Source organism: Ambystoma mexicanum, chromosome 9 (genome assembly GCF_040938575.1).
Source record: "Ambystoma mexicanum isolate Mex_15411 chromosome 9, UKY_AmexF1_1, whole genome shotgun sequence".
NCBI classification, from domain to species: domain Eukaryota; kingdom Metazoa; phylum Chordata; class Amphibia; order Caudata; family Ambystomatidae; genus Ambystoma; species Ambystoma mexicanum.
Window position 1 is genome coordinate 202,079,033 of NC_090931.1, and position 21,358 is coordinate 202,100,390.

The window sequence follows — 21,358 nt, forward strand, 5'->3', positions numbered from 1 at the left end:
GTACACATTAAATTACAGGGGTGCCAACACGCACCCCTGCTTCAATCCACAGTCAATAGGTCTAGTAACCTGACCTCCCTGCTTGACCCGTACTACAACCGTCGTGTTAGTATACATTTGTTTAATAAAGTGTAACAATGAGGGGTCAATACCCCATTGCTCCAGTTTCTCTCATAACAAAACACTAGCATAATCTACATAACATAGATACAGTTCTCTGTCTGGATGTTGAAGAGCATCCACCATTACATATTGTAGGATCCAAATGTTATGTTTGGTATTAAACTCACTGCTGGACCTGGTTTGCTGCTTTTTCATTAATATATTCTGATCAGCTGACTGATTCAGCTTTCTCAGTAGCAGATAAGAAAAGATCTTACAGCTTCAAAGACGGAATTAAAATAGATTCCTCCAGCTATCTGGTATAACTTCCTGCCAAAGAATCCTGGCGAATACCATATGTAATAACCAAGACCACAAAACAGGGTTTCTTTTAATCACAATATTGGCAAGTCCATCCAGGCCAGGGGGCTGAGAGGCCTCAATTTTCTTAATTCCAAATTCCAAATCCTCAATCTCAAATCCATCGGTTGGATTCAGTGGCGGATAATTATGGCAAGTCTTCGAAACATCACTGACCAAAAAACCATAATAATGACGGCTAACATGTTTAACCCAGGACTCATTAATAAGATTCATTTTTTTTCGGAAAATCTTCTACTAAAAACATTTGATAGACATACCAAAATGCTTTTTAAGTAGACTGAATACAAATCTCCAGTTAGCGTTATGCAATTCCCTTTAATAATTTTGAAGCCAGTTTGTGTACCAAGTGCGTAATTTTGTTGCATGCCTCTTCTTCGCTTCATAGGAGAGTGCTAGATCTATAGGTTTGGGGCAACACAGCATGCAAAGACTTATTTTTCTTAAGGGTCATTATATCAAAGAGAGCAGGATGGGATTTATTATCATAAAGGACTACTTTGTTTATACATGGTGTCATCCATAGAGTTTTTAACATCAAACAAATATGATTTTGATTTTTGGTATTTATAATGCGCTCATGATGGATTTATCCATATAGTGGTGCAGGTGATATTTGACATGAACAGTAAACGAATCAGTGTACACACAGGGATCAATTTGAATAACCAGGAGGGCCCCCATCACCATCCCATTCCCCCTTTACTTAAACAGAAACGTCTTGAGAGCTCTGGGAAACTAATAGAGTGTCTCAAGAACCCTGATCTCTCTGGGAATGCTGTTCCACAGCTTTGGACCAAAGACTGCAAATGTTCTGTCTCCCATTGACACGCATACCGACAGAGAAACAGTCAAGAGCAGCAGATCTTTTGACCATAAAAGCCTAGAAGGTTGGTAGCGACAAATCTTGTCTTTTAAATAGGCAGGAACCACTCCATTTCAGCGTTTATAAATAAGGCATGCCACCTTAAATTTAATGCGGTCCTTCACTGCCAACCAATGCAATGCTCGACGAGAAGGTGATACATGGGCCGGCAGACCAATCTGACAGCCGCATTCTGAGCTTTTTGAAGCCTATACAGTTGTTTAGCCAAGATGTCCATCAAAAGACTATTACAGTAATCCAGATGGACATTTGTTAAGGCACCCACCACCACCTCATGGTCTTCATCTGGAGAAAATGGCAGAACCTGCCGTACCTGCAGAACCTGCTTCTACCTGGACTCTACCCTCTGCTTCAATAAACAGGTAAAATCCATGGCATCAGTCACAGCTTACACTTGTAAGCTCATTAGAGCAGGGAAACACTTTCTCTCAGATGTCAACTGCATTATCTCAGCCAGAGCCCTGATTTTATCTAGGCTAGATTACTGCAATGCCCTATATATCGGTGCTAACACATCTATCATCCACAAAATTCAAATCCTACAAAACAATGCCTTGAGTGCAGCTCTGGGCATATCCAAAAGATCACACATATCAAAGACGAGGTGCCAAAATAACTGGTTTTCCACCCAAAATAAAATTCATCTAAAAACTGTATCCCTCGTCCACAAAGCTCTGAATAATGCCGCACCTAGCTATCTCACGAACAGATTCCTTAAAAGAAGCTCTACCAGACCAGCAGGAATCACCAATGCTAACAGTCTTATCATACCGAGATTCAGGTTGGCCAAAGCTGGGGGAGGCAGCTTCCAAGTACGAGTGGCCCAATTATGGAACTCATTACCATATTCCCTAGGTGAGAATCAGCCTTATCTGAAATTCAGATCCAATTATATTAACCTATTGAAGTCAGCCGACGACTAGCTGCCGACCAGGCCTAATACATCCCAGTGTTATATATACATACTGCCACTATCCCGCTGCCCATCTGTACTTATCCCAGGCTAGGCTCTGTCAACCCTGCTGTCCCTGAATTAAGATTATCCTGCCTACACTCTGCAACCATCCCCATGTTTCGCATATAGATTATCCTGCTTCATCCTGTAACTAGCCCCTAGGTTCTGTATATATTCTTTACCTCATGGTCTGTATATATGCTATCCTCGACTGCCTGCAGATGCCCACTGACTCTCTATAGCATGCATATATTTCTGTTTTGCTTGTAATTTGTAACCATGTAACCTGTACTATACTAAGTAACCTGTAACCCCAAGCCTTGCATATCCTGTACTGCTGCGCCCGGTTACCTTTGGGTCTTGTGCGCATTATAAGTAAACAAATAAACAAACAAACAAACAAACAATCACAGCAAATAGAAAATTGCCTGCACCATGGCTCCTACCTGACACTCGCTACTACGATTATCCTACCAAATACAGTCTAGGTTTTTAATCTTGGAGGCGAACTTCAGCTCAGTGCCCAGGCGGTTAAGGACTAACGATTCCTTTGCAGCCATGAGTAGAAGTATAGATCCAAACAATGCAAGCTCTTTTTGGACGCTTTCAACTGTAGCTGATCTTTAGCCCCTTGCCCCTCTCCCCAGCCCACTTTCCTTTGCACTCTCTCAGGGGTCGAGTCCTAAAAATTAAAGTGGGGGGACTCATTAACAAACGCAATGTGATGTGACATTGCGGAAATTAGCATATCAAGGTGAAATATGCACATTTCATTAACTTGGCTTTGCATAACCACCCAAATTGCACAGGATGAATGGCATTTGCCTTTCCTCAACTCAACACACACACAAAACCAAGAGAGGATATTTTCTTCTTTTTAAAAACGTTAAAAGGTGTGCATGTTTTAAACTCCAAGAACCAATAGAAATGTATACTCTGGAACTTGCAGTACCGAAATGAGACTTTCACATTTTGTAGTTTGCTATTTTTCATTAGGTTATATAGTGCAGTGGTGAAGTGTCTGACCTGCAAAACTGACGACTGCGTTTTGATCACTGAAGTCGGCTTTAATTTATAAATTCAAAGAGGACATTCAATGTTTCTCATTTTAGCTGGGGTGGGAGGACTGAGTCCACCCTCTGAAAATAGAGGGTGGACTCCGTTTTTTCACAGTGTAATCATGTATGTGTTTTGTTTTCGTATATGTATGATGTGATTTATGTCTAAAGAAAACACGTTAAAAAAGAACTAAGGAGTCACAGTAATTAGACTCACAAAGTTTGTAGTACTTCAGTTACAAAGAGAAATAGACAATAAATAACACAGGGTAATGAAAAAAACACTCACAAAATCAACGCATCATGACTTATGCTGTGTATTTTTGAATGGTTTCATTGCCATCTTGAAGGGATGTAAATTTGGTACACCATGCAAGAATGATGAAACAATAGAGAAAATATTATTTCAGAAACTATTAGGATGCCCCCCATGTTACAATAGTATCGTATCGCCCTAAAATCCTAATAGTATGGGGTACCCTCAAGTTAAAAATGCGTGGTACTGGTCGACTTTAAGACCTGGAACCTGTATGTTAACATTTCAGCCTCATTAGAAATGAAAATACTAAACGTATGTAAGGCATCTCAAAGTCAACCTCAGTGAGATTCACAGGGTTCATTAAGGAGATCTGTGCCATGAAACGCTGCAGCATGTCCCCTCTGCTGGGCTAGGCAGAGTTCAAGTACTGCTTTATGATAGCAACTTTTTCGCTCACTTGATTTTTTTCCCCTTTCATACCCTTCTCATAGCTGCCCACACCAAGGGAGCCAACACAATTCTAACGCCAATGCATTCCTATGGGAAAATTAATTTCTTCCGATTTCTCTTACGAAATCTCCCTCCCAGGTGCTTTAGAATGTTGGCATGTATACAACTACCTACACGCCCAGAAGATTTTCTGGGAACATTTAAGAGAACATTATGGAGAATTTCAAGGCACGTTGGTGTGATTGGTGGAAATCATCCGGTACTTGCGGTGGACATTGTCAGGGTGAATCGAGAAAATCATTGTGTACATTTGGAAGACACTCCCAGAAAGACATGGGGAAATCATCAGGCACATTTGGAAGACACGCCAGGGAGATTTATGTAAATCATCAGGCCCATTTGGAAGGCACACCAGGAGATTTATGGAAATCATCAGGCACATTTGGAAGACATGTTAGGGAGAGTTATGGAAATCAACAGGCACAATTGGAAGACATGTTAGGGAGAGTTATGGAAATCATCAGGCACATTTGGAAGACATGTTAGGGAAATTTATGGAAATCATCAGGCACATTTGGAAGGCAGACCAGGGAGATTTATGGAAATCATCAGGCACATTTGGAAGACATGCTAGGGAGATTTGGATAAATTATCAAATTCATTCAGAAGGCCTAGCAGGGATATTTGGAAAATCTTTAGATACATTTGGAAATCATCAGACACATATGAAAGGCACAACAGAAAGATTTGGGACACTCATCAGGCACATTTGGGAGGCATATCAGGGAGATTTGTAGAGAATATGAAGTAGGTATGTTAGCTGAATGAGTTGAATGCTCTCTGTGGTGTGTCTGTGTGTGCATGTGACTGGCCACGTGACCTGTAGGTCCTAGGTTATAATTCTAAAGAGCAGAATTTTCATTTCATTGCCACTTTTCAAGTTTGATATATTTGAGTATTACTTAGTTCAATAACTTGTTCTTTACAGCTCAAAGAAAATGACAAAATGTGTCCTTCTGGGGTTCCACCTTATGACCTGCAGTTCATCTGGTTACTCACACAGTCACATACCTCACACAGTCACACAGTCACATACCTCACACAGTCACATACCTCACATTCCTCGCCAAGTCACATACCTCACACAGTCACATACCTCGCACAGTCACATATCTCACACAGTCACATACCTCACACAGTCACATACCTCACACAGTCACATTCCTCACCAAGTCACATACCTCACACAGTCACATACCTCGCACAGTCACATATCTCACAGTCACATACCTCACACAGTCACATACCTCACACAGTCACATAACTCGCACAGTCACATCTCACAGTCACATACCTCACACAGTCACATACCTCGCATAGTCACATACCTCACATACCTCACACAGTCACATACCTCACACAGTCACACAGTCACATACCTCACACAGTCACATACCTCACATTCCTCACCAAGTCACATACCTCACACAGTCACATACCTCGCACAGTCACATATCTCACACAGTCACATACCTCACACAGTCACATACCTCACACAGTCACATTCCTCACCAAGTCACATACCTCACACAGTCACATACCTCGCACAGTCACATATCTCACAGTCACATACCTCACAGTCACATACCTCACACAGTCACATACCTCGCACAGTCACATATCTCACAGTCACATACCTCACACAGTCACATACCTCACACAGTCATACATTGCCTAGTCACATACCTCACACAGTCACATACCTCACACAGTTACATACCTCGCACAGTCACATACCTCACACAGTCACATACCTCACACAGTCACATACCCGGCTTCTATTTTCAAAATGAAACATTTACAGGGAAATGTAGAGAGGTTTGGGACATCCGACCGTGGGGGTAGTCTTCAGCACAGGCAGAGGTTATTTTGGGACTTGCAGAGCTGTGTGAGGATCCACCGAACTGTTAGGCAGAGGGCATCGTGTGACACCTAGTCCTGTTAGGGAGCTCGGGCTCTCAATGGTCTGTAGTTCTTTAGGGTATCTTCCATTACTAAAGCAGAGTATATTCTAATATGTGTAGTCCAGTAGGAACCCCTGTTCTCGGCAGGCAGTGTGCATTCTGGGCCATAAACGTCCCTTTGGGGATGGCTCTGAACTGAACCTGACTGTGTATTTTTTAAGAGGTCGCCCTATGGGGACAACTATACTTAATGATGCAAAATGCCTTTTCGGCATATAATCCTCTGCAGGCACGTGTATTGTGTACGGCAGAGTGAATACATAGACAGGCAGTCATGTGTGTCTTTTAAATTCTGAGAGGAGCAAAGACTATTCCTTGACATGTAGTCCTGGTTTTGCTCTGTTTTTTTTTTTTTAACAAAGTGAAGCAGAGTATCCCTTGTAACATAGTTCTGTTTTAGGATCTGTGTTGTGGGAGGCCAGATTTTTTATGGGACGCATGGTCCTGTTGAATCATATTTATTAAATTAGCTGCCTTGATTTCTGGGATATGTAGATCAATGTAGTTATCTGCTCCAGGAAAGGCAGAACATATTCTGTGACCTGTAGCTCTGTTGGCATAGCTGTACGAACCAGAGTGCATTCTGGGACTGGAGTATTAGGAAAACGGAATGCCTCTGTGACATCCCTGATGAGTAGGACATAATGCATTCTGGTATATATTCTTTGCTTTCTAACTTTTAAACCGTTTAATGAATTTTCACAAAATGTTCTTTTTGGAGGGCTGATGCCAGACATTGGGACTCATCACGTGTTTGGTGCTAGTTTGCATTATTTCCACTGAATTACAGGCTAAAATCGATTACTGTTACCGCCACTTGGTCCTGTGGATTTACCACAGGATTACAAGGGGTGGCATGACAGTGTAAATCCCCATTTTCTGAGTCCATAGCCCTCCATGGGGTTTTTGACACCGCAGTAATTTCAACGAAAATTGGCAGTATGGAGTGGGGCTAGGGGGGTATTTACTTCCATATTTTTACTGGCGGTAAATCCAACCATTACCATCAATCTCATAGTCCCTCGGTGTGGGAATGCAGCAGTAACAGAATTACCGCTGCATTCCCACCAATTTTTTTTCACACCACTGACCTTGTAATGAGGCCCATTATTTTTGGAACATGTCATCCAAATGTGTCCAGTAAGTCAACGTAGTAGCACAGTTTTTGAAAAGCCAATGCAAGTTGGGTTGATCTTAAATATGCAGCAGCGATACCTGTCCTTAAATATATAATATAGATATTATATACTCAATGCAGATACATTGGGCCTCATTACAAGTTTGGCGGTAGCCTTGCCGCTAAAACCGGCAGGCTGCCGCCAAACTTGCAATTTTTTCCGGCGCCCGCAAACGGGCAATTACTGGGTCATTGCGGCCCTGATGGACCCAGTAATTGCCCATTTGCGGGCACCATAAAAAAGATGCTCCCCATTCCCATTCGGCCCCATAAGGCCGAATGGGAATGGGGAGGTCGGATGCACCGGCACCGTTGATAATGGTGCCAGTGTAAACGGTGCCGGTGCATCCGACATGCTGTGCTCACGCATGCCTTTCTGCCCGCAAGGTCCGACATGACGGGCAGAAAGGCACCTGCGAACACAACTCGTAGTTTGCTGGTCCGGGAACTACGTTACCGGCATGTTTACCGGTACCTTAGTTCCTGTACCGGCAAACTTATAATGAGGCCCATTATATGTTGTAGGACTGCCATGGTCTGTGGTCACTTATAGGTCATTAAAAAGCTCTTTGATTTTATGCAAAGCAGCTAGGAAACCTCATTTGTGCTATTTGCCTTTTTCACCTTTCTTATAGGGATATTTGTAAAGAGTACAAAAGGAATGTAGCAGAATGTAAATGTTGCAATGATAACAAACTATCTGAAAATAATTCTGTGCTTTTTCTAGGTTTTGATAATGCTCTTTATTCAGTAAGACCGATGTAGCATTCTAAATATTATATCAATGAATACTGCAAGTGGTCATTAGAAAAAAAGAGGTAGTTTACAATGTTACTATGAATAAATAATGTTCTTTTGTATCGCTTTTTAGCCAAGAATAAACATAATTGTGTCCCTCAACGTGTTGTTCCTTCTTGGGTGGGTTGCGCTCAGACAAAAACCTATGATCTATGTGCACAAAGGCAATATTCAGTTTGCATGCTGGGCATGGGTGTAGTGCTGATGAAGCCAACACATTTGATACATTATGCACAAACAGTAATAATTACTAGAAAATAGAAAGTAAACACAATTGTAGACCCAGCATTCTGGTTCTCTGGCCCCTTACGGTGTCTTTGAAACCCACAGGGACCCCAACCACAGATTAGGGGAAGAATAGAGATATGATAGTGACATTTACAAACCCCAAGAATAGACACAAATTAGGGGAAGATGGGAGATACCCAGGGATAGTAGTACATTGGAGGGAAATGGGAGGTATGATTTGGCATTTACATACCCCAGGGATAGGAAAAAATTAGGGGGATGGGAGGTATGATAAGAGACATTTACATACCCCAGGTATAGACATAAAATAATGGACGATGGGAGATATGATGTGGCATTTACACCCACTGAGGATACTGGTACATTAGAGGGAGATGGGAGGTATGATGTGGCATTTACACCCACTGAGGATACTGGGACATTAGAGGGAGATGGGAGGTCTGATGTGGCATTTACACCCACTGAGGATACTGGTACATTAGAGGGAGATGGGAGGTATGATGTGGCATTTACACCCACTGAGGATACTGGTACATTAGAGGGAGATGGGAGGTATGATGTGGCATTTACACCCACTGAGGATACTGGGACATTAGAGGGAGATGGGAGGTCTGATGTGGCATTTACACCCACTGAGGATACTGGTACATTAGAGGGAGATGGGAGGTCTGATGTGGCATTTACACCCACTGAGGATACTGGTACATTAGAGGGAGATGGGAGGTATGATGTGGCATTTACACCCACTGAGGATACTGGGACATTAGAGGGAGATGGGAGGTCTGATGTGGCATTTACACCCACTGAGGATACTGGTACATTAGAGGGAGATGGGAGGTATGATGTGGCATTTACACCCACTGAGGATACTGGTACATTAGAGGGAGATGGGAGGTATGATGTGGCATTTACACCCACTGAGGATACTGGTACATTAGAGCGAGATGGGAGGTATGATGTGGCATTTACACCCACTGAGGATACTGGTACATTAGAGGGAGCTGGGAGGTATGATGTGGCATTTACACCCACTGAGGATACTGGTACATTAGAGGGAGATGGGAGGTATGATGTGGCATTTACACCCACTGAGGATACTGGTACATTAGAGGGAGATGGGAGGTATGATGTGGCATTTACACCCCCTCGGGATAGTAGTACATTAAAAGGAGATGGGAGGTATGACACACAGCCTTCAGGAAAGCCGTCAAAACGTGGCTTTTTGCATAAGAGGCCTCTTGGTGTGGTTTGCCCACCTTTCAACCTGTCACACATGCACTGCAACCTACTGTGTTATGATCTTCGTTGGTCTTTTCTTATACATGTGTACCTGCCTCATGTTCATTATGCCCAGGTTCTGCTCTTTGTAATCCATGAGCGATCCTCCATAATGTTGTAACTAAGACATATGCTTGCAACAGCGCCTCGTGCTGCAGCCATGGGCTGCAGCACGCTTTACAAATAAAAAAAAAGAAAAAGAAAAGAAATAAAATACAATAAAATATGATGTGGCACTTACACACCCCACGGATAGACATACATTAGGGGAAGATGGGAGATATGATGTGGCACTTACACACCCCAGGGATAGTAGTACATTAGAGGGGGTGGGAGATATGATGTGGCACTTACACACCCCAGGGAGAGTAGTACATTAGAGGGGGATGGGAGATTTGATGTGGAATTTACACATCCCAGGGATAGTAGTACATTAGAGGGAGATGGGAGATTTGATGTGGAATTTACACATCCCAGGGATAGTAGTACATTATGGGAAGATGGGAGATATAATGTGGCACCTACACACATCTCGGATAGTAGTACATTAGAGGGAGATGGGAGGTATGATGTGGCATTTACATACCACAGGGATAGTAGTACATTAGAGGGAGATGGGAGATATGATGTGGCATTTACACACTGTAGGGATAGTAGTAGATTAGAGGGAGATGGAAGATATGATGTGACAATTACACAACCCAGGGATAGTAGTACATTAAAGAGAGATGGGAGATATGATGTGGCACTTACACACCCCAGGGATAGTAGTACATTAGAGGGGGTGGGAGATATGATGTGGCACTTACACACCCCAGGGAGAGTAGTACATTAGAGGGGGATGGGAGATTTGATGTGGAATTTACACATCCCAGGGATAGTAGTACATTAGAGGAAGATGGGAGATTTGATGTGGAATTTACACATCCCAGGGATAGTAGTACATTAGGGGAAGATGGGAGATATAATGTGGCACCTACACACATCTCGGATAGTAGTACATTAGAGGGAGATGGGAGGTATGATGTGGCATTTACATACCACAGGGATAGTAGTACATTAGAGGGAGATGGGAGATATGATGTGGCATTTACACACTGTAGGGATAGTAGTAGATTAGAGGGAGATGGAAAATATGATGTGACAATTACACAACCCAGGGATAGTAGTACATTAAAGAGAGATGGGAGATATGATGTGTTGATGTGGCACTTACACACTCCAGGGTGAGACATACATTGGAGGGGGATGGGAGATATGATGTGGCATGTACACACCCCAGGGATAGTAGTACATTAGAGGAAGATGGGAGCTATGCTGTGGCACTTACCCACCCCAGGGATAGTAGTACATTAGAGGGGGGTGGGAGATATGATGTGGCATTTACACACCAGTAGTACATTAGTGGAAGATGGGAGCTATGATGTGGCACTTACCCACCCCAGGGATAGTAGTACATTAGAGGGGGGTGGGAGATATGATGTGGCATTTACACACCCCAGGGATAGTTGTACATTAAAGGGGGCTGGGAGAGGTGATGTGGCACCTACACACCTCTGGTATTGTAGTACATTAGAGGGGGATGGGAGGTATGATGTGGCACTTACACACCCCAGGGATAGACATACATTAGAGGATGTTGGGAGACATGATGTGGCATTTACACATCCCAGATACAGCAGTACATTAGGGGAAGATGGGAGATATGATGTGGCACTTACACACCGCAGGGATAGTAGTACATTGGAGGGAGTTGGGAGGTATGATGTGGCACTTAGACACCTCTGGGATAGTTGTGCATTAGATTGGGATGGGAGATATGATGTGGCATTTGCACACCCCAGGGATAGTAGGACATTGAGGGAGATGGGAGATATGATGTGGCATTTATGCTCCAGTCACAGGCATAAATTAGGGGAAGAAGGGAGATATAACAGACGTATTTACATACCCAGGTGGTAGAGAAGATATCTGACAGACGCATTTACATTCCCAAGGGACTGGACTGAATGCATTAGAGGTAGAATAGATATCTGACAGACGCAATTACATACCCCAGGGATTGGAATGCATTAGAGGTAGAGGAGATATCTGAAAGATGTGTTTACATACTCCAGGGATTGAAATGCATTAGAGGTAGAGGAGATATCTGACAGATGCATTTACATGCCCCAGTGATTGGAATGCATTAGAGGAAGAGGATATATCTGACAGATGCATTTACATGCCCCAGGGATTAGAATGTATTAGAGGTAGAGGCAATATCTGACAGACACATTTACATGCCCCAGGGATTTCAATGGATTAGAGGTGGAGATACCCGAGGGATTGGAATGCATAAGAGGTAGAGGCGATATCTGACAGATGCGTTTACATAACCCAGCGATTGGAATGCATTAGAGGTAGAGGAGATATCTGACAGACATATTTACATGCTCCAGGGATTGTAATGCATTAGAGGTGGAGGAGATATCTGACAGATGCATATACATGCCCGAGCGATTGGAATGCATTAGAGGTAGAGGAGATATCTGACAGACGCATTTACATGCCCCAGGGATCGGAATGCATTAGAGGTAGAGGAGATATCTGACATACACATTTACATACCCCAGCGATTGGAATGCCTTAGAAGTGGAGGAGATATCTGATAGACGCATTTACATGCCCCATCGATTGTAATGCATTAGAGGTAGAGGAGATATCTGACAGACGCATTTATATACCCCAGTGTTTGGAATGCCTTAGAAGTGGAGGAGATATCTGACAGACGCATTTACGTGCCCCATCGATTGTAATGCATTAGAGGTAGAGGAGATATCTGACAGACGCAATTACATGCCCCAGGGATTGGAATGCATTATAGGTAGAGGAGATATCTGACAGACGCATTTACATGCCCCAGGGATTGAAATGCATTAGAGGTAGAGGAGATATCTGACAGACGCATTTACATGCCCCAAGGATTGGAATGCATTAGAGGTAGAGGAGATATCTGACAGACGCATTTACCTGCCCCATCGATTGGAATGCATTAGAGGTAGAGGAGATATATGACAGACGCATTTACATGCCCCAGAGATTGGAATGCATTAGAGGTAGAGGAGATATCTGACAGACGCATTTACATGCCCCAGGAATTGGAATGCATTAGAGGTAGAGGAGATATCTGACAGACGCATTTACATACCCCAGGGATTGGAATGCATTAGAGGTAGAGGAGATATCTGACAGATTGGATTGAATTAGAGATACCATGGATTGGAATGCATTAGAGGTAGAGGAGATATCTGACAGACGGGTAGAGGAGATATCTGACAGACGCAATTACATGCCCCAGGGATTGGAATGCATTAGAGGTAGAGGAGATATCTGACAGACACATTTACGTGCCCCAGGGATTGAAATGCATTAGAGGTAGAGGAGATATCTGACAGACGCATTTACATGCCCCAGGGATTGGAATGCATGAGAGGTAGAGGAGATATCTGACAGACGCATTTACATGCCCCATGGATTGGAATTCATTAGAGGTAGAGGAGATATCTGACAGACACATTTACATGCCCCATGGATTGGAATGCATTAGAGGTAGAGGAGATATATGACAGACGCATTTACATGCCCCAGGGATGGGAATGCATTAGACGTAGAGGAGATATCTGACAGACGCATTTACATGCCCCATGGATTGGAATGCATTAGAGGTAGAGGAGATATCTGACAGACACATTTACATGCCCCAGGGATTGGAATGCATATCTGACCAGGGATTGGATTGCATTAGAGGTAGAGGAGATATCTGACCAGGGATTGGAATGCATTAGAGGTAGAATAGATATCTGACAGACGCAATTACATACCCCAGGGATTGGAATGCATTAGAGGTAGAGGAGATATCTGAAAGATGTGTTTACATACTCCAGGGATTGAAATGCATTAGAGGCAGAGGAGATATCTGACAGATGCATTTACATGCCCCAGTGATTGGAATGCATTAGAGGAAGAGGATATATCTGACAGATGCATTTACATGCCCCAGGGATTAGAATGTATTAGAGGTAGAGGCGATATCTGACAGACACATTTACATGCCCCAGGGATTTCAATGGATTAGAGGTGGAGATACCCGAGGGATTGGAATGCATAAGAGGTAGAGGCGATATCTGACAGATGCGTTTACATAACCCAGCGATTGGAATGCATTAGAGGTAGAGGAGATATCTGACAGACATATTTACATGCTCCAGGGATTGTAATGCATTAGAGGTGGAGGAGATATCTGACAGATGCATATACATGCCCAAGCGATTGGAATGCATTAGAGGTAGAGGAGATATCTGACAGACGCATTCACATGCCCCAGGGATCGGAATGCATTAGAGGTAGAGGAGATATCTGACATACACATTTACATACCCCAGCGATTGGAATGCCTTAGAAGTGGAGGAGATATCTGACAGACGCATTTACGTGCCCCATCGATTGTAATGCATTAGAGGTAGAGGAGATATCTGACAGACGCAATTACATGCCCCAGGGATTGGAATGCATTATAGGTAGAGGAGATATCTGACAGACGCATTTACATGCCCCAGGGATTGAAATGCATTAGAGGTAGAGGAGATATCTGACAGACATATTTACATGCTCCAGGGATTGTAATGCATTAGAGGTGGAGGAGATATCTGACAGATGCATATACATGCCCAAGCGATTGGAATGCATTAGAAGTGGAGGAGATATCTGATAGACGCATTTACATGCCCCATCGATTGTAATGCATTAGAGGTAGAGGAGATATCTGACAGACGCATTTATATACCCCAGTGTTTGGAATGCCTTAGAAGTGGAGGAGATATCTGACAGACGCATTTACGTGCCCCATCGATTGTAATGCATTAGAGGTAGAGGAGATATCTGACAGACGCAATTACATGCCCCAGGGATTGGAATGCATTATAGGTAGAGGAGATATCTGACAGACGCATTTACATGCCCCAGGGATTGAAATGCATTAGAGGTAGAGGAGATATCTGACAGACGCATTTACATGCCCCAAGGATTGGAATGCATTAGAGGTAGAGGAGATATCTGACAGACGCATTTACCTGCCCCATCGATTGGAATGCATTAGAGGTAGAGGAGATATATGACAGACGCATTTACATGCCCCAGGGATTGGAATGCATTAGAGGTAGAGGAGATATCTGACAGACGCATATACATGCCCCAGGAATTGGAATGCATTAGAGGTAGAGGAGATATCTGACAGACGCATTTACATACCCAAGCGATTGGAATGCATTAGAAGTGGAGGAGATATCTGATAGACGCATTTACATGCCCCATCGATTGTAATGCATTAGAGGTAGAGGAGATATCTGACAGACGCATTTATATACCCCAGTGTTTGGAATGCCTTAGAAGTGGAGGAGATATCTGACAGACGCATTTACGTGCCCCATCGATTGTAATGCATTAGAGGTAGAGGAGATATCTGACAGACGCAATTACATGCCCCAGGGATTGGAATGCATTATAGGTAGAGGAGATATCTGACAGACGCATTTACATGCCCCAGGGATTGAAATGCATTAGAGGTAGAGGAGATATCTGACAGACGCATTTACATGCCCCAAGGATTGGAATGCATTAGAGGTAGAGGAGATATCTGACAGACATATTTACATGCTCCAGGGATTGTAATGCATTAGAGGTGGAGGAGATATCTGACAGATGCATATACATGCCCAAGCGATTGGAATGCATTAGAAGTGGAGGAGATATCTGATAGACGCATTTACATGCCCCATCGATTGTAATGCATTAGAGGTAGAGGAGATATCTGACAGACGCATTTATATACCCCAGTGTTTGGAATGCCTTAGAAGTGGAGGAGATATCTGACAGACGCATTTACGTGCCCCATCGATTGTAATGCATTAGAGGTAGAGGAGATATCTGACAGACGCAATTACATGCCCCAGGGATTGGAATGCATTATAGGTAGAGGAGATATCTGACAGACGCATTTACATGCCCCAGGGATTGAAATGCATTAGAGGTAGAGAAGATATCTGACAGACGCATTTACATGCCCCAAGGATTGGAATGCATTAGAGGTAGAGGAGATATCTGACAGACGCATTTACCTGCCCCATCGATTGGAATGCATTAGAGGTAGAGGAGATATATGACAGACGCATTTACATGCCCCAGGGATTGGAATGCATTAGAGGTAGAGGAGATATCTGACAGACGCATTTACATGCCCCAGGAATTGGAATGCATTAGAGGTAGAGGAGATATCTGACAGACGCATTTACATACCCCAGGGATTGGAATGCATTAGAGGTAGAGGAGATATCTGACAGATTGGATTGAATTAGAGATACCATGGATTGGAATGCATTAGAGGTAGAGGAGATATCTGACAGACGGGTAGAGGAGATATCTGACAGACGCAATTACATGCCCCAGGGATTGGAATGCATTAGAGGTAGGGGAGATATCTGACAGACACATTTACGTGCCCCAGGGATTGAAATGCATTAGAGGTAGAGGAGATATCTGACAGACGCATTTACATGCCCCAGGGATTGAAATGCATTAGAGGTAGAGGAGATATCTGACAGACGCATTTACATGCCCCATGGATTGGAATTCATTAGAGGTAGAGGAGATATCTGACAGACACATTTACATGCCCCATGGATTGGAATGCATTAGAGGTAGAGGAGATATATGACAGACGCATTTACATGCCCCAGGGATGGGAATGCATTAGAGGTAGAGGAGATATCTGACAGACGCATTTACATGCCCCATGGATTGGAATGCATTAGAGGTAGAGGAGATATCTGACAGACACATTTACATGCCCCAGGGATTGGAATGCATATCTGACCAGGGATTGGATTGCATTAGAGGTAGAGGAGATATCTGACCAGGGATTGGAATGCATTAGAGGTAGAGGAGATATCTGACAGGCGCATTTACATGCCCCAGGGATTGGAATGCGTTAGAGGTAGAGGAGATATCTGACCAGGGATTTGATTGCATTCGAGGTAGAGGAGATATCTGACAGATGCATTTACATTCCCCATGGATTGGAATGCATTAGAGGTAGAGGAAATATCTGACAGACGCATTTACATGACCCATGGATTGGAATGCATTTGAGGTAGAGGAGATATCTGACAGATGCATTTACATGCCCCATGGATTGGAATGCATTAGAGGTAGAGGAAATATCTAACAGACGCATTTACATGCCCCATGGATTGGAATGCATTTGAGGTAGAGGAGATATATGACAGACACATTTACATGCCCCAGGGATTGGAATGCATTAGAGGTAGAGAGATATCTGACAGACGCATTTACATGCCCCATAGATTGGAATGCATTAGAGGTAGAGGAGATATCTGACCAGGGATTGGATTGCATTAGAGGGAGAGGAGATATCTGACAGATGCATTTACATGCCCCATGGATTGGAATGCATTAGAGGTAGAGGAGATATCTGACAAACGCATTTACATGCCCCAGGGATTGGAATGCATTAGAGGTAGAGGAGATATCTGACCAGGGATTGGATTGCATTAGAGGTAGAGGAGATATCTGACCAGGGATTGGATTGCATTAGAGGTAGAGGAGATATCTGACCAGGGATTGGATTACATTAGAGGTAGAGGAGATATCTGACCAGGGATTGGATTGCATTAGAGGTAGAGGAGTTATCTGACCAGGGATTGGATTGCATTAGAGGTAGAGGGGATATCTGACCAGGGATTGGATTGCATTAGAGGTATAGGAGATATCTGACAGATGCATTTACATGCCCCAGGGATTGGAATGCATTAGAGGTAGAGGAGATATCTGACAGATGCATTTACATGCCCCAGGGATTGGATTGCATTAGAGGTAGAGGAGATATCTGACCAGGGATTGGATTGCATTAGAGGCAGAGGAGATATCTGACCAGGGATTGGATTGCATTAGAGGTAGAGGAGATATCTGACCAGGGATTGGATTGCATTAGAGGCAGAGGAGATATCTGACCAGGGATTGGATTGCATTAGAGGCAGATGAGATATCTGACCAGGGATTGGATTGCATTAGAGGTAGAGGAGATATCTGACAGATGCATTTACATGCCCCAGGGATTGGAATGCATTAGAGGTAGAGGAGATATCTGACAGATGCATTTACCTGCCCCAGGGATTGGATTGCATTAGAGGTAGAGGAGATAGCTGACAGATGCATTTACATGCCCCTTCTCCTTCATTGAAAGAGTGGGAAACGTGCCATCTGAATCCCAAATATGATGAACTTCCTAAATACTGTGTGTATTGTTTCTAAAATATGTTATATCTTGTTTTGCAATTATTTTTTTAAAGGCATTTCCAACCAGGTTTGGGAGATGAAAATACACATGGGACAGTAGTGTTTCCCATCTCTACTGTCGACTGCGATAGTAGATGCAACAGTCACTGGTGGACCTTCTGTGCATCACGCAGCATTGGGGGTGGGGGCAGATGAAATGTAGGCTTTTGGGAGGCCCATATTTGTACTCCCTTTGGGTCCATAGCATCCCTTCACAGAAAGGTCAGCACATTTCTTCCTTGCTTGAGGTCGGGCTGGTGGTGAATTTTTAGTTTCACGTTTGGGGTGGAGATAAAAATTTGCAGAATACCAATGTTCCCGGAAATATCACATGGGGTAAACATCTCATGACTCATAATTAGGTAGACATTTAAAATATTGGGTTTTACTGTGACCACCAAACTCATGAGGTCCATACTGTGAAATGGCACCCTACAGACTGGCCTGGGTGTCATTGTTAATCCCCTTCTCTTTCACGTCCAAATGTACCCACTTGCACAAGCGCCAGAATGACATCTGTATGCAAGTGATACCCCAATGCATCTCCGTTGACATCTGCAGAACATTGCAAGATACCTGGACATGTCTGCTACTGGATGAAGCTGTGCCTGCTTTAACTCAATGGAACCAAGTGCGAGAATAATGGGTGTGGCAGACCATGAGATGCTCCCATTGGCCAGAGCAATACATCTGGGGGCACCGCAGACGATAACACAGAAGGCAAAATATCTATGAGTGTTATTCGAGAATGAGCTGTCGGCCGCACGACAAACCAGTTCAGCGGCTAAGGGTGTCAACCTCGGGTGCTCTGAAAAATCCTCCCACTGCTCCACAAGGGAAGTGGCAAGAACCTTAGGGATGGCATGCAGTGGGTAGTTCTACATAATTATATTCAGAGGGTTCCCCAAAGGAAGCCTTGACCAGCTTCCAAGATTGCAGAATCTGGCAGCTGGTAAGAAGCCAATACCGCTCTAAAGTAGTCCATGTAAAACATGCTCTGAGAGTAAGGACAAAGTTCAAAATAGTGTACACTGTACACGAGCCTACTGGAACAGACACCGAGGTTACCTACGAAACCAGTGTCACGCTATATTTTGCACATGGTCCAGTCTGTCCCTGGGCCAATGCACAGCTGATCTGCCAACAAACCTTAGGGCGTCATAGCGGCTGAGTCGTGGGAGCCCAATAAAAGGAACCCAACTCTGAATACCCATTCCTGAGGGCCGAGCTCAACATACTATGCATAAATATATGAACACACAGCTGGAGAATGAAGCTGGCAGGTTGCTGCGGCTCATGGGGAGAAGGGCTGTCTAGAGGGACTATTCGGGCAATATCTTCACTTTTCCAATTGGTTCTTTGTACACTCCCGCCGTTTTACTACTTCCGCGTGTGTACTCATCATTTCCGGCGCGCAGTCTACTCGGGTCTTCTCCAACCAGCCCCTGCCTCGCACCCCCTGCTGCTTTCTCTTCAGAGTCCCTTTTGCCCGTGGCCACGTGTCCTCTGCTGATGCCTGATGGAGAAAACTGGACAATCGAGAGGGGATGCAGGGACCGCTAGTGACACAAACAGTGGTGCAGGTGGGACTGCTGATTAGAAAGAGGGAGAATGCAGGACGGCATGGGGGCGCACGAGACTTGCAGAGTGGGGATTTGCAGATAGATGAGGGACAGCCGAGGAGATAGGAGTGAGAAAAAGCCAAGAGATGTTGGAAAGCAGGGGGGGGGAGTGACTACCCACACCTGCTGCATGATAAAGGGAAACAACTTCTGGGGGCGGAGAGGCCGTTCTGCAACGAAGCTACACTTTAACAGCTCTTCCAAACCAAATACCAGGACCTGTAGTCTCCCCGCCCCCCTCCACCCACCAACCATCAGTCACGGAGGTCGTGAGTACTCACCCACAGTCACAGAGCTCACAGATGCAGGTGAACGGGGGCAAGTCCCCCATGGCTGCCATGTCCGTCTCCAGCGAGGCCCAAGGACGCCACCCCACCGTCTCACAGTCAAACTAGGCTGTCGCCGTTCCCCTGCACTTCGAAGCAAAGCCTCCTAGAGTTTTGTGTGTGAATGGGGAGAGCGACGCAGACAGCCGCACACGTGCATCTACTCTTGGCGCCGGCTCTCTGCACCCGCCGCTCTTCTAGGCGCCTGACTTTTCTATGTTCTTCGCCGCAGCCTGTGCCCTCTCTAAGCACTGTCCCCTCTCTCTACTCGCCGCTGACCACTCTGGCACGTCCCCCTTCGCCTACCCCCTCTCTCCGTGCACATCTCCCCTCTCAGTGCACCCTTGCTTTCTGTATGTTGGTATATGGCTCTCTCTCTTTGCGCCCGTTCACTGCCTCTCCACACACGCACCCGGTGGCCTCTGGACTGGCAGCCCTGGTTTAGTGTGCACAGTTGCCATGGCTCTGAGCCTCCTTTCGCCCAGCCTTCCACAGAAGGGGGCCGTGGAAGTATTTGAATGTGAAAGGCGCCCCAGAGCACAGTGGCAGCCTAACAACCCCCCCAGCTATTGTAGAAGGCGGCCAAGGTATGCGCTAATGGCGGGACGGCCTTGGCACTGGCAGTGTGTACATGACAACCTAGGCTCAGCAAACACACACCTGTCGCTATGTCATTAAGGCACAGGTAGGGCAGGCCCATGCGATGCGCCTTCAAGTACCAACCAGACGTCATTCGAATAAATAGCGCCCTGTCAACAACACAGCAGTGCATTCAGAAATCTGACCAGCTTTGGTCGAAGTTCTTCTGGGGGTTTAACTAATTGTTTTGTCTGTATCCCACACTTTTACTTCTTCTATCTTTTCCGTTTTCCACACTCTTTTGTTGTGCTTTCTTAGGCACCCCCTGACCCCCCCCCTCTCTTGTCTGTGTCGTGTTGGCAGGGTAACCATTTGATAGGGCTAGGAAATGCAGCTTCATTTCCTGGTCTGCAATCTATGTGCTATACACATTGCACTTGATTGCATCACAATGATGATTCGCGTTAGGTTCTATATGTAAATATTAATTCAGAAAAGGGACACAATGCATTCATTGACGTTTAAAAGCAATCAGACCCTTTTCATTCTTCTTCATTCCTTATGCCAACGTGGTTTACAGCTCGGAAGGATAGCTCACGGGCGACGAGCTCGCCCTGGAAACAACAAGATACAGCGCAACGCAGGTTCGATCGCCGGGTCCGCGCTTTTATAAATGACCAATTACAATTTACGACGCTTTTTGAAATGGGTGCAAGAAAAATCTCAACTACCTATGATGCATGATATTTTCTAGAAACTGAATAGTAATAGATGGTTTTCATATAGCGTTTGTACCGCATTTCTTTAAAATACACGAGTTATC

At 44.4% G+C, this 21,358-nt stretch overlaps 1 protein-coding gene across 1 annotated transcript in view; it reads right to left on the reverse strand.

Annotated features, from left to right (window-relative positions):
- LOC138487886 (stabilizer of axonemal microtubules 1-like) overlaps positions 1–20,468 on the reverse strand; it is a 77,020-nt gene extending 56,552 nt beyond the window's left edge. Inside the window, exon 1 of the mRNA XM_069614503.1 lies at positions 19,912–20,468. Within this exon, the coding sequence (XP_069470604.1) occupies positions 19,912–19,970 (59 nt within the window). The 5' untranslated portion in view covers positions 19,971–20,468. The remainder of the gene's footprint in view (positions 1–19,911) is intronic.
- Positions 20,469–21,358: the final 890 nt, after the last annotated feature.